The sequence below is a fragment of the Lynx rufus genome, unplaced genomic scaffold (assembly GCF_022079265.1).
Source record: "Lynx rufus isolate CCGP_SWC_20201006 ecotype Redwood Valley unplaced genomic scaffold, mLynRuf1.p SCAF_15, whole genome shotgun sequence".
In the NCBI taxonomy this organism is placed as follows: Eukaryota; Metazoa; Chordata; class Mammalia; order Carnivora; family Felidae; genus Lynx; species Lynx rufus.
In genome coordinates, this window is record NW_025814829.1 from 45,855,236 (window position 1) to 45,869,617 (window position 14,382).

Genomic DNA, 14,382 nt, shown 5'->3' on the forward strand with positions numbered 1-14,382 from the left:
ATCGTGACCTGGCTGAAGTCGGACGCCTAACCGACTGCGCCACCCAGGCGCCCCTCAAAGCCTTATTTTATAGAAATGTTTTTCCATTTTGACTTATTAGTGCAAAAGAGAAGTTTAATCTTTGTAACTGATACATTTAACCTGAGCACAGCCCTTGAAACAGGACTTTTCCCCCCATTTTTACTTTAGCACTTGCCAGATTGCAGCTATACATTTATACCTCCACAGTATAAGCTGATTGCTGTCATTTGAGGTGATTACTTAATGCAATTACAATAGTAAACAGAAAACAAAATGCAGGAATACGCTTCCATATAAGCAACAGAAATACAGGCAAATGTATAAAAAATAAGCTAACTCTGTGGTATATAATCCTTGAAAACCAGCAGCCTTGTAGCCAGTATTGGGAAAAAAATTGGTTCAGGAGCTTCTCAGAAAGCCCCACTATCTGACCTGACTTAGAACTCACTGGAGAGAGCCACATTCACGGGATGTTTTTCTGTTTGACCTGACTCAGAGGCTCCATGGGAATAGACTTATACCCAAGGTCTTGTTGAAAACACTCAGATGTAGTATCACAGTTGTCTAAGCTGTGATACCAAATGGGACAAACAGTTGAGTCAGAAATTTAAAAGGAAGATGTGGGCAACAAAACAGCCACAGGGGCTTTTGAAAAAGCTCTAATGTGTTCCTGGGATGTAGAATGGTTGTCAGGGCAGTGTAATTATCCAGGAAAAATTGGAGAGGGCTCCAGTTGCTTACCTGTGAAGACCAACAGAGATTTATAAGTTGCCTGAGCTTTGAAAGGATGCCCTAATACACAGGTGCCCTTGGCAAAGGGTAGTAGATGTACTAGCTCAAAACATTTAAGAAAATTTTGTGATTACTCAGTGATACTGACCTAAGAACAACCTTCACTCAGCTAGGTTAAAAAAAACACAAAACAAAATTTTTGAAAAAGAAAACCAAGTTTGGGGTAGTTGGGTGGCTCAGTTGATTAAATGTCCAACTTTGGCTCAGGTCATGATCTCACAGCTTGTGAGTTCCAGCCCTGTGTCGGGTTCTGTGCTGACAGCTCAGAGCCTGGAGCCTACTTTAGATTCTATGTCTCCCTCTCTCTCTGCTCCTCCCCCACTCATGCTCTCTCGTTCTCTCTCTCTCTCTCTCTCTCTCTCTCTCTCTCTCAAAAATAAATAAACATTAAAACAAACAAACAAAAGGAACCAAGTGAGACTTAAGTGGTTCCATACAGCAGGGATTTACAGACTAGAGTCACTTCTGCAAAAGTCTCTAGACCAATACGTGGCAACAACACCAACAAAAGTCCCAGGAGAGGGAGATAGGAACTGGTTCCAGAGTTATATTTTATTATTTAAAATGTCTACTTTTTATCAAAAAAAACCCAAAAAACTATGGCATATGCAAAACAGGAAAAGTTAGTAGAAACTATCACAGATGTTGGGCTTTCACTTAGAGACTTGCAAGCAGCTGTTAATAAAAGCATTCAATGAATTAAACCACAATTAAGGAATGAAAGAGAAATTTAAAAAGTATGTCTCACCAAATAGAGAGTATTAAGAAAAAGAGTAAAAAAACAAATAGAAATACTGTAGTTGAAAAGTATAATAACAGAAATGAAAAATTCACTAGAGGGACTCCTAAGCAAATTTGATCTGGCAGAAGAATCAGTGAACTTGGAGTTAGGTCAGTAGTGATTATCCAGTCTAAGAATGGAGAAAAATGAATAGAGGATTGGAAACCTGCGAGACACCGTTAAGCATGCCAACATAAACAGACTCTCAGAAAATAAGGGAATAGAGAAAGGGATGGAAAAATATTTAAGGAAAAAAGTGGCCAAAATCTTCCTAAACTGTATGAAAAACATCAGTTTACACACCCACGAGGTTCAGTGAGCTCAATGTAGGATAAACTCAATGAATGACATGCATACCTAAACACCTCAAGTTCAAACTATTGAAAGCCAAAGGTAGGGAGAGAATCTTGGAAAACAGCGACAGAAAAGCAATTCACATAAAAGAGATCCTCAGTAAGATTAGCAGTTTCTCATCAGAAACCATGAAAGCTAGAAGGCAGTGTAATATATTCTAAATGCTGAAAGGAAGATTGTCAAAAGAATTTAATATCCAGCAAACAAATCCATGAAAAAAACAAAGAATTTAAGACATTCAGAGATAAACATAAACTGAGCAAATTCTTTTCTAGCATGCCTACCGTTCAAGACACACTACAGACAGGCCTTCAGGCTGAAAGGAAAGGATATGAGGTAGAAATGAAAATCCATATAGAGTAATAAAAAACACTAGGTGAAGATAGTTTAAAATGTATTTTTGGTAATAATTCTGACTGATTTAAAAGACAACTGAGTAAAACAGGAGTTCTAAAATTGTGTTCGTGGGCTTGTACCCTAAAACGATGTAGTTAGTATGTATGTCCATATAGCTCAGAGGATGGGGTGGAAAAGTGAGAGGAAGAGCTATATTTGAGCAAAATTTCCCCATAATATTAAAATTAATTAGTGATGATCTGAATTAAATTTTCTTAAATTCACATGCTAATTATAATCTATAATCCCCAGAAAACCACAATGAAAATAGCTTCTAAGAAATATAATAAGAAAAACAGCAACAGAAGAACACAAGTGTTATCCTGGAGAACAGCTCTAACACAAAAAAGGCCAGGGGCGAAATGTAGAAACAAAAAAGATGTAGGAGAAACAAAAAGTACAATTGCAGGTATGAATCTTATAATATAAATAATTATGTTAAATGTAAGTGGATTAAACACTCCATGCTACAGAGATTGGCAGAATGGATGAAAAAAAAATACGGGAACCAACTGTGTACCGTCTATAAGATACACTTTAGATTCAAAGACAAATACATTGAAAGTAAAAAGATAAAAAAAGATGTAGCATGCAAATGGTAACCAAGAAGAAGCTGAGATGGCTGTATTTAAATCAGACAAAACAGACTGTAAGTAAAAATTGGTGCTGGAAACAAAGAAAGCCATTGTATAATGATAAATGGATTAATTCAGCAAGATACAGCAATTATAAATACAGATATTCACAAACTATTTTGAAATGCATGAAACTATAATTTGTAGAATTGGAGGGAGAAATAGACGATTCACCAAAAGTAGTTGGAGACTTAAGGACTCTACTGTCAATAATTGATGAAACAACTGGACAGAAAAGCAGCTGGTACGCGGAATACTTGCATGGCAGTAGCAGCGTGACCTGACAGTCCCACGTGTAACTCGTTCCACTCAACAACAGAATGAGTGTACATTCTTTTCGAGCAAACATGGACCGTTCTCCAGGATAGATCATATATTAGGTCATGTAATGTGAATAAATTTTAAATTTCATATAAATTCAAAATAGTCAAAATCATGTTCTCTGGCTAAAATGGAACTTAGTTAGAAATTGACCTTAGTGAAATCCACAAATATTTGGAAATTTCTGAATAACCCGTCAGTCAAAGAGGAACTTGTGAGGGAAATTAGAAAGTATTTTGAAGTGAATGTATATGAAAATGAAAACATACATCATAATCTGTGCTAGTGGCTGAAGCAGTGCTTAGAAGAAATGTCTGTCTTCAAGTGTTTATATTAAAAATGAGAAAGATCTTAATAATCTAAGCTCTCACCATAAAAATCTAGGATAAAATAGCAAACCAAGCCAAAGATGAGCAGAAGGAAGAAAATAATAGGGTGGAAATAATGAAATAGTTAACAGGAGAAAAAGGAGAGTAAATGGGTAAAAGTTGGTTGTTTGAAAAGAGCAACACAAAATTGGCAAACCTTTAGGTAGACTAAGAAAAAAAGGTCACTAAAATTAAGATTTAAAGAAGGGAGATTATCGCTGACCTCTCAGATAGTAAAAGGTTTACAGCAGAATACTAGGAATAACTGTATGCCAAGTTAATAACATAGATGAAGTGAAAATATTCTAGAACATCACATATTATGAAAATTGGCTCAGGGGCAGTAGAAAATTTGAATAGACATATGAAAAGGAAAGAAATTGAGTTAGTAACTAATAACCTTCCTGCAAAGAAAAGCAGAGACCCAGATCACTTCACTTGTAAATTTTATCAAACGGTAAGAAATTATACTAGTACTTCACAAGTTGTTCCCTGAAGACTTTTCAAAACCAGAAGCCCAAAATACACACGAATAGAAAAACAGACCAATATTGTTCAAGAACACAGATGCAAATTCCCTGAATAAAATACATGCAAACCAAATTCAATGGCATATTTAAAAGATTATACACTATGTCAGTGTGAGATTTATACCAGGAGTACCAGATTTATTCAACATCCAAAAATCAATTAATGTAATAGACTACATTAATAGAATAAAGAGCTAAAACCACACAATCATCCCAATAAAGACAGAAAAGGCATTTGACAAAATTCCATACCCATTGATAATTAAAACTCTTAAACAAATAGCGGGAAACTTTGTCAATCTGACAGAGGGTTTCTGTGAAGAACCACAAGTGAAAGTCACAGTTACTAGTGAAAGACTGAATGCTTTCCCCTACAATTAGGAACAAGGCAAGGATTTCACTTTTTTGCCTTTGTGGTTCAACACTGTACTGGAGATTCTAGCTAATACTGCCAGGGAAGAATAGAAATAAAAGATGTCCTGATCTGAAAGAAAACATTAAACTGTCTTTATTTGCAGTGACATCATCCCATATGTAGAAAATTTTGAGGAATCTTACAAAAAAAAAAAAAAAAAGAAAAAGGATTAGAACTGATAATTGTTAGCTGGGCCACCGAATAAAATATCAGTATAAAAAATAGTCTTTCTGTGCATGAACAATGTATAATCCAAAAATAACAACATGATTCTGTTCAGAATAACATCAAAAAGAATAAAATACTTAAGGAATAAATTTAATAAAGTCAGTGCAGGTCTTATACACTGAACATTACAAAAGTCTGCTGAGGAAAATTAAGATAAATGCAGATGCATTGTGTCCATAGATTGGATGCATTAATATTGTTAAGATGGTAATTCTCCTGAAATTGACCTATAGATTCAACTCAGTCACTGTAAAACTTTCAGCAGGCTTTTTTCCCCAAGAAATGATAAACCGATCCTAAAATTTATATGGAAATGCTAAAGGACAGAAATTACCAGGACAATTTTATAAAAGAACAAAGTTGGAGGACTGTTTCTACTGAATTTCAGAATTCTAAAGCTGCAGTTATGGAGCATCTGGCTGGCACAGTCAGGAATGAGACTCTTGATCTTGGTGTTGTAAATCCGAGTCTCACATTGAGTGTAGAAATTATGTAAAAACAAAATCTTCGAGAGCTAGAACAAACAGTGTTAAGTTTTTTGTGGATCCAGAAAAGACCCCAAATAGCCAAAACAATACTGAAAAAGAAAACCAAAGCTGAAGGCATCACAATTCTGGACTTCAAGATGTATAACAAAACTGTAGTCATCAAGACAGTATGGTACTGTTTCAAAAACAGACACATAGATCAATGGAACAGAATAGAGAACCCAGAAATGGACCCACAAACATATGTCCAACTAATCTTTGACAAAGCAGGAAAGAATATCCAATGGAAAAAAAGACAGTCTCTTTAGCAAATGGTGTTGGGAAAAATGGATAGCGACATGCAGAAGAATGCACCTGGATCACTTTTTTATACCATACACAAAAATAAACTCAAATTGGATGAAAGACCTAAATGTAAGACAAGAAGCCATCAAAATCCTAGAGGAGAAAGCAGCGAAGCCTCTTTGACTTCGACCACAGGAAATTCTTACTCAACACGTCTCCAGAGGCAAGGGAAATAAAAGCAAAAGTGAACTATTGGGACCTCCTCAAAATAAAAAGCTTCTGCACAGTGAAGGAAACAATCAGCAAAACTAAAAGGCAACCGACAGAATGGGAGAAGATAGTTGCAAATGACATAACAGATAAAGGGTTAGTATCCAAAATCTATAAAGAACTTATCAAACTCAATACCAAAAAAACAAATAATCCAAGAAATGGGCAAAAGACATGAATAGACACTTTTCCAAAGAAACATCCACATGGCTAACAGATACATGAAAAATGATGCTCAATGTCACTTATCACCAGGGAAATACAAATCAAAGCCACAATGAGATACCATCTCACACCTGGCAGAATGGCTAAAATTAACAACTTGAGTAATAACACACGTTGACGAGGATGTGGAGAAAGCGGAACTCTTTTGCACTGTTGGTGGGAGTGCAAACTGGTGCAGCCACTCTGGAAAACACTAGGGAGATTGCTCAAAAAACTAAAAATAGAACTACCCTACGACCCAGCAATTGCACTACTAGGTATTTATCTAAGGGATACACGTGTGCTGTTTCGAAAGGACACATGCACCCCAATGTTTATAGCAGCGCTATCAACAATAGCCAGAGTATGGAAAGAGCCCAAATGTCCATCGACGGATGAGTGGATAAAGAAGATGTGGTATATGTATATGATGGAGTATTACTCGGCAATTAAAAAGAATGAAATCTTGCCATTTGCAACTACATGGATGGAACTAGAGGGTCTTACGCTAAGTGAAATTAGTCAGAGAAAGACATATCATATGACTCCACTCATATGTAGAATTTAAGATACAAAACAGATGAACACAAGGGAAGGGAAGTAAAAATAATAGAAAAACAGGGAAGGGGACAAAACATAAGAGACTCTTCAATATAGAAAACAAACAGGGTTGCTGGAGGGGTTGTGGGTAGGGGTTGGGCTAAATGGGCAAGGGGGCATTAAAGAGGACACTTGTTGGGATGAGCACTGGGTGTTATATGAAGGGGATGAGTTACTGGATTCTACTCCTGAAATCATTGTGCTGTATGCGAACTAAGTTGGATGCAAATTTAAAAAAAATAAATGAGTAAATAAAAATAAATAAATTCCTAGGGGTGCCTGGGTAGCTCAGTCAGTTAAGCGTCCCATTCTTGGTTTCAGCTCAGGTCATCATCTCATAGTTCATGGGTTCGAGACCTGTGTTGCTCTCTGTGCTGACAGTGTGGAGCCTGCTTGGGATTTCTTTCTTCTTCTCTCTGCCCCTCCCTGGCTTACATGTGTATCTCTCTCTCTCTCTCTCTCTCTCTCTCTCTCTCTCTTTCTCTCTCTCAGAATAAAATTAAAAAGATTTTTTTTTTAATCTTAAAAAAAACACAAAAAACAGGGCATCTGAGTGGCTTAGTCGGTTAAGCGTACGATTTCAGCTCAGGTCATGATCTCACAGTTTGTGGGTTCAAACCCTGCGTCAGGCTCTGTGCTGACAGCTTGGAGCCTGGCGCCTGCTTTGAATTCTATGTCTCCTTCTCTCTGTGCCCCTCCCCTACTCGTGCTCGGTCTCTCTCTCTCTCAAAAATAAAATATTTAAAAATTTTTAAATAAAGGCTACAGTTATACAAGACTTTGTTGTGCTGGCAGAAGGTAACATATATGTAGATCAGTTGATTAGAATTATGAATCCAGATGTCAGTTCGTTTTCAACAAGGGTATTAAAGTAGTTCATTAGAGAAGTTAGTTCTCAGATCATGCAGGGACAACTGGATGCATCTCCATCCACATGCAAAATGATGAACTTTGACTTCTCCTTCATACCATACAGAAAAATAAACTTAAAAAAAAAAAAACCATACATGTAAGACCTAAAACAAACTTAGAAAAAAAAATAGAGGGGCTCCTGAGTTGCTCAGTCTGTTAAATGTCTGACTCTTTATTTGGCTCAGGTCATGATACTATGGTTCGCGGGTTCGAGCCCCGTGTCATGCTTCACACTGCTAGTGGCAAGTCTGCTTGGGATTCTCTGCCTCTCCCCTACTCAGGCTCTTGCCCTCTCTTTTAGAGTTAAATACACTTTAAAAAAAGGAAAAAATGGAGGGAAAATCTTTAAGACCTTGGATTAAAGTGTTTTATGGGTTTATAAGAAAAAAAAAGATAAATCGGCCCTTACCAAAATTCAAAGTTTCTGTGCTTCAAAATACACTGTTAAGAACATTAAAAAGGCAAGCAACAGAGTTCCTTTGTTAAAACTTTTGTTTTATAAGAGTTGTATCCAGAATTTTCAAAGAACTCATGTAAAGAAACAAACCGTCATATGTTGGTTCTATGAATGTAACGTGGTAAAGTCAACAGTTTGTTAGTTTCTTAAAAAAACATAAAACTGTCATGTGGCACAGTAATTACACTTCTAGGTATATACATGGGACCCAAACACATGTTCTCACAAAGACTTGAATGTGATTGTTCATAGCAGCATTAATTTCCATAGGCAAAAAGTGGAAACAAATATCCTTCAACTGGTGAGTGGGTACACAAAATGTGGTGTATCCATACAATGGATACTATTCAGCAATAAAAAGGAATGAATTGTTGGGATGCCTGGGTGGCTCGGTGGCTCAGTCAGTTAAAGGGTCCAACTCTTGGTTTTAGCCCAAGTCATGATCTGTCAATTGTGAGTTCAAGCCCCACATTGGGCTCTGTGCTGACAGTGGAACTTGCTTGGGATTCTCTGTCTCCCACTCTCTCTCTCTCTGCCCCTTCCCTGCTAACGCAGTCTCGCTCTTATTCAAAAATAATAAGAATTAAAAAAAAAAAAGGAATGAACTGTTGACATATGTTAAAACATGGATGAACTTCAAGAACATTATATGAAGCGTAAGAAGCCATACATAGAAGCCGTGTATCGTTGGACTCCATGTGTATAGAATATCCAGAAAAGATAAATTTTTAGAGAAAGATAATACTGATTGCCTAGGGCAATGGGTGATAAATGGGCATGAGGGATCTTACTAGGATGAGGAAGATGTTCTAAAACTGATTTATGGAGATGCTCACACCACTGGGTAAAGTTACTAAAAATCATTGATCTGTATACTTACAGTGAGTTGGTTTTATTATATGTAAAATGTGTCTCAGTGAAGTATTTTCTCAAAAGCAAATGTGAGAAATAAAATTAGATAGCATTATTATCTTTAACCAGAAGCCTATAATGTTACATTATCTTTTTAAAATAAGGTCATCTGAAATGTGAGGATACATTTAAAAATTTTTCAGTTACTTTGAAGCCTTAATACTCTGATTCTAGAGCCAGGATCACTGGAAATAACAGTGGAACTCCCTGTCAGGCTGATGTTGGCATATGTGTATATACTGTTTTATGCAACCATATTTTCCTAGATCCAAAACAGAAAACCCACTGTATCTTCCTGGTCTTTAAAAATGAGTCATAACACCTAGTTTACTGCTGTTACAAGTTTAGTATTATTCCTGAAACATTTGATGAAAGACACCAAAAGCAGCTAAGTTTCGCTTTGCTTTCCATTCTCCATTTACTACATTTTTCTTTTTCTTTTGTTTTACTTTATTTGTTTTAGATCACTGTGTCCACTACTATGATCTTCGTAACACTAAACAGCCAATCATGGTATTCAAAGGACACCGAAAAGCAGTGTCTTATGCAAAGTTTGTGAGTGGTGAGGAAATTGTCTCTGCGTGAGTATTACTCTTCTGAGGTTGAACTTAACACAGAGCTCTATCATCATTTACCAGTTTTATAATGTCACTGTGGGTATCTGTAAAGAGCGACACTGTGCTATATGCACTTTTTCATAAATAGATTTTTTTATTGTAGAATTAAAATACATGTATATTCTGGTTTGTATTGCTCACTTTTATAGGGTATTTATGAATAAAATCCCGATGATGTTAGTTTTTAATGCAACCCCCCTTTCAACATTTGAACTTCAGATTGAATTTCAGCCACACTTCTCCTTAAGAGAAAAACAACATAGTTGATGGGATAGAATGAGAAACGTTTTATTTATTAACATCAATTAACATGTTGTTGTATATTTATCTGCATTGCAGTACAGTAGTATTGTTTTTGGTTTTAAGTAATATTTGGTTGATTCTATATTACTTGATGTCCCTATGGTTTCATGGTGAGTTTTAAATATGTTTTGAAAGTAACTTAAGTATGGCTGCTTATATTTGACAAATATCCTTTGAGAAGCCTTCTGCAGTAGAGAATTATAATGTAAGCTTTTATTTTGTTTGAAGGTTAACAAGAGGTCAACCAGATAAGTAAATCTCAGTTGCTAAAATATCACTGAGAAATCTCTTCTAACAAAGGCAGCACCTTCTTTCTGTTATCCATTGCGTAGCTCTCTTTATTTTATATTAGCCTAGTAATACTTTCTTAATTTCTCTTTTTCATATCTATTATTTCTTTTCATGCTTACTGACACCTTGTTTTCTTATTTTCAGTTAGTTTTTTTTTTTCCTTGCTTTCTAATTTTTAATCTTAGGAGATTATTAATGACAGTGCCTTGGTATTAAACACTTGGTACCTCCCTCCTCATCTACCTCTATACTAGTTACTCTTGGTAAGAAGTTGGTAATTTGAGTTGACTTAGCAAGGTAATTTGAACAGAGTTACAAACAAGGGGGAAAAAGTGAGAACTGAGTTTTAAGGGAAGGTAACATAGGGTAATTCGTTCACAAACCTAAATTAGTGTTAACCAGTCAAAATATATCCCATCTTTAGGAGTAGTAATGGGCAGTAAATAACTAAAGTTTTATTCAGGTTCAAATGTGGATAGTACATTATATGGCAGAAGTATTTTTCTTCAGTTTTGATTTATAAGTGTTAAATGAGTTGGATTTCAGCTAACTGAAATACATGTATCTTATTTGTCTAAATTGGGAAGTTTTAGTCGACCTAATTAATGTGGATTTGTTGTTTGTAATTTTCACCAATCTCTTGTCCTTCTTAGGTTTTATAAGTCCTGATTTTTTTTTTCTTGAACATATTTAGGGTTTAGAAGTTTTTAGAATAAGTTTATCTACAAGTGTATTTGGAAATATTAAAAAGTAATACTAAAATATACATATTGCTGCAACCTCTGAATTCTTGGCCAATGAAAATATATATACACATAAAGAAATATTTAATGCAACATTGTCGAGCAAAAAACCACATTTAAAACAATATAAATTTCTATTGGGAAAATGATGAGAAGCAATAGAGGAGTATTTAAAGAGCCAGAGTTTGGCTTCTGCAATAACACAGTTTCTATCTTGGCTCTGTTGTTTACTAGCTATATATGGTATCTTGAAAATATCCTTAGCCTTCTCATTCTCAGTTGTCTCATCTCTAAAATGGAGCTAATTACAGAAATTACATTGTGTGTCCTTAAATGAAGTAATAAATGTAAAACTTTCAGCATGGTGCCCTATTCTGTGAATGTTACAGTAAGAGAAAACATAATTTATTATGTAGTCATTAACAGATATCAAAGTGTATTTATTTTACAGAAAAATTATAAAGCAAATTCTTGAATGAGGGATAAGCAATTTAAAACATAATGTGTATGGTATGATTGGATTCGTGTTACAGAAAGAGAAAAAACATGGTATTTTATTCAAGTTCTAAGACTGTATGATAGGTCTCTGTATGATAGGATTACCAGCGATCTTTTTTTTTTTTTTTAATTTGTTTAATGTTTATTTATTTTTGAGAGACACAGAGTGCAAGTGGGGAGGGGCAGAGAACAAGGGAGACACAGAATCCAAAGCAGGCTCCAGGCTCTGAGCTGTCACAGAGCCCGATGTGGGGCTCAAACTCACAAACTATGAGATCACGACCTGGACCAAAATCAGACACTTAACCGACTGAGCCACCCAGGTGCCCCACCAGTGATTTTTATATGCGATTATTTTTTGGTAAATAACTGCATTTGTATATAATTTCAGTAAATGAATTACTTTATATAGACTATCCCAGTTATTCATACCATTGCACCCCTTAGGTACAACTAACTGTCAAAGTAGTTTAAATTTAGTATACCAATACAGTTCAGCAGTTGAAAAGTAAACCAAGTGGCACAGATTGTATCCCTAAAATTAAGCACAATTCCCAGTGGAACTTTGTTATTTGATGATTGTGGTATGATGGTATTGATGATGTTTATTAGTAAGCACTTCCTACATGCCCAGGGACTACTGAAAGCCTTTGAAATGAATTTACTTTTCACATCTGATAGAATTCATCTAATTCAATAATGTAGGAATCACTGTATTTCACATAACTAATGAACAAAACTGAGGCCAAAGAGGTTATGTAACTTTCCCAAGTTCAAAAACAAATTAATCGTATATATTGAGCATTGTAACTCAGAAAATCTGGCTCCAAAATCTGCATTCTAAACAACCAAACTGAATTGCCTCTAATTAGTAGTGATGAGTTTCAGACCATGAAATCTTAAATGCATTCTAATTTTTTGTGTTTATCTCAGCTCAACAGACAGCCAACTAAAACTGTGGAATGTAGGGAAACCATACTGTCTACGTTCCTTCAAGGGTCACATCAATGAAAAAAACTTCGTAGGCCTCGCTTCCAATGGTGACTATATAGCTTGTGGTACGTAAAACTGTCTTTTCCTGGAACTTTTTATTTAACAGGCATTTGTCACTGAAATTGCATTCACTAGCTACAGGCTACCTACCAAGTCAAGAATTGATCTGTATGCTCAGAAAGTAGCATATTGAATTCTTCTTAGATTGTACTGGAAGAAGCATTAGTTCTTCCCTCCTTCACTGAGCACAAAGCATGAAATCATTAAATATGTTTTGTAATTGTTCTTCATAGTAATTTCTGTAGATATTACGTAAAAGAAAATACTAATTTCTGCTAATGACCTAATTTCAGAGATACCGTCTTAAGCTTGATATTCATTGTCCTCTATAGAGTGCTCTCTTCAGTAAGCAGTTTTAGATCGTCTTGATCTGTTATTCTAGGGCTTTTGTTTTTTGTAATTTATTATTATTATTATCTTTTGTAATTTACACAAATAGGAATCAGAAGTAAAAGAAGTCACTTTAGGTTTTGTGAAGATGCTACATGCACCTAATGCCCAAATATATGAGCTTTCATGAATTCTTTCAAGTGACTTGACTTTTATTTAGTGAAGTTGTGTATAATCTAAACCCTTCCAGAACAAGTCTCTTGCAGTTATTCTACTTTGATAGCCTGCTCAAAAATATAGGTTTCTAGACTGCTTATCTAATAGAGTAATATCTTTATTGGAGAATGGGACATAAATTTTGTAGGTTGTTAAAATCTGCCTTTGTAAGTGCTGTAACTTTCTTTTTTCCTCTTAGAAGTCTTTCTAAACATCATTTAAGATTCATGGTATAATAATAAGTTTCTGGTCTTTTTTAGACCTCTGCTATCATAAATGGGTTTTTGCAGTAATTTCAGCCTTACAATTACCAATGTTATATCATTTGACAATTATTATTTCTTTAGATTAGTAAAGTGTAGCTTTTCTCTATGAATCTTTTTCTCACATGATTCCCAAGAAATCTTGTGCTCTGATCTTCCAGATTCAACCATGAAAGATTTGTCTTTGAGCTTAAACATTGAGTAATAATCACCTTATGAATGTGATGTCCTAATTCTGAGTTCTCCCATTCTAGAAAAATTATTTACTTAAAAATTTTTTTTTAGGAAGCGAGAACAACTCTCTTTACCTGTACTATAAAGGACTTTCTAAGACTTTGCTAACTTTTAAGTTTGATACGGTCAAAAGTGTTCTGGATAAAGACCGAAAAGAAGATGATACCAATGAATTTGTTAGTGCTGTGTGCTGGAGGGCATTGCCAGATGGGGTAAGTTTTCATATCAGTTTTTCACCTTGATGTCTCATGTAACACTTTATGTATACATATGTGAATTTTTGTTAGCTTAAAATACAAATTGATATGTGATAACACATTTCCTTGCTTAGTATTGCATCATCACAGGAAACAGGCATTTTAGGTAGTAATTGAAACATGTCACCAATGGAACAGTGTCCTACTGATGTAATGTCTCTCCTGTGTAGCCATAGCATCTTGCGCATACCTCTGTTTTAGTGTTATCACGTTGTCTCTTTATATCTCTTCTAGAAGACTGGAAATTTCTAGGTACACACTGTGTCTCATTTTCCTTAACGATCATTTGAAGTATATACTCAGTAAACATTGAGCTGAACCTAATATTAGCAGGAAGAAAACTTGATGTAGGTAAAGGAGAGTACCCTATATGTACACCTAATTAAATACTGTTTCAGAGCAAAATTCCTGTCTAGAAAATACACTTATATAAGAATGTTTAAACACATTTAATTCCTTAATAAGAAAGTTACATTTCTAGATTGCAAAAAAACCAGTTTTCTCAAACTTGTCACTTATTAACAAATTATTCTCAAACTTGTCACGTTTTAAAGTATAAACATTCTCATAAGTTATGTGAAGAAATAATTGTTTTATTATCTTGATTT

At 35.0% G+C, this 14,382-nt stretch overlaps 1 protein-coding gene across 8 annotated transcripts in view; it reads left to right on the top strand.

Annotated features, from left to right (window-relative positions):
- COP1 (COP1 E3 ubiquitin ligase) overlaps positions 1–14,382 on the top strand; it is a 279,328-nt gene that overhangs the window by 209,250 nt on the left and 55,696 nt on the right. For 7 of the 8 annotated variants that reach the window (XR_006961642.1, XM_047076961.1, XM_047076962.1 and 4 more), the window contains 3 exons: positions 9,433–9,550; positions 12,355–12,479; positions 13,569–13,729. Coding sequence is in view for 7 of the 8 variants with exons in the window: in XM_047076961.1 (XP_046932917.1) it covers positions 9,433–9,550; positions 12,355–12,479; positions 13,569–13,729 (404 nt within the window). In the remaining variant the exon portion in view is untranslated. Of the gene's footprint in view, positions 1–9,432; positions 9,551–12,354; positions 12,480–13,568; positions 13,730–14,382 lie in introns of those variants that run through there. The other variant, XM_047076959.1, reaches the window with a different exon arrangement.